The sequence below is a fragment of the Myotis brandtii genome, unplaced genomic scaffold (assembly GCF_000412655.1).
Source record: "Myotis brandtii unplaced genomic scaffold, ASM41265v1 scaffold1833, whole genome shotgun sequence".
Classification (NCBI taxonomy): Eukaryota; Metazoa; Chordata; class Mammalia; order Chiroptera; family Vespertilionidae; genus Myotis; species Myotis brandtii.
In genome coordinates, this window is record NW_005356807.1 from 60,810 (window position 1) to 61,206 (window position 397).

The 397-nt window shown below is 61.0% G+C and overlaps 1 protein-coding gene across 1 annotated transcript in view; it reads right to left on the minus strand.

The window, feature by feature from the left end:
• The window catches only part of ASMTL (acetylserotonin O-methyltransferase-like), a 49,926-nt gene that overhangs the window by 34,438 nt on the left and 15,091 nt on the right, over window positions 1-397 (minus strand). The window contains exon 3 of the mRNA XM_014537840.1: window positions 48-164. Coding sequence (XP_014393326.1) covers window positions 48-164 — 117 coding nt within the window. The remainder of the gene's footprint in view (window positions 1-47; window positions 165-397) is intronic.

A 397-nucleotide genomic window follows, 5' to 3' on the forward strand; every position in this document is an offset into this window, starting at 1 on the left:
CCCGGGCCCCGCCCTGAGCCTGGGGAGGGGTGGAGCCGGCCGGGTACCTCGGCAGGAGCACTGGATGATGGTGACACCTGTGAACACGCTGTGTTCCTTCCCGTTCAACCTGCAAGATACAACCGTGTGGCTCAGTGGGTGGGGCGCCGGGCCTCGGACTGAAGGGTCCCGGGTTCAATTCCGGTCCGGAGCGTGTACCCGGGTTGCAGGCTTGATCCCCGGGCTCAGGCTGGGCGCGTGCAGGAGGCAACCAATCGATGTGTCCCTCTCGTATCAATGTTTCTCTCTCTCTGTCTCTCCCCCTCCCTTTCCATTCTCTCTATGAAAAAAAAAAAAAATCACGCCAGTGTGGCTCAGTGGATAGAGCGTCGGCCTGTGGACTGAAGGGTCCCGGGTT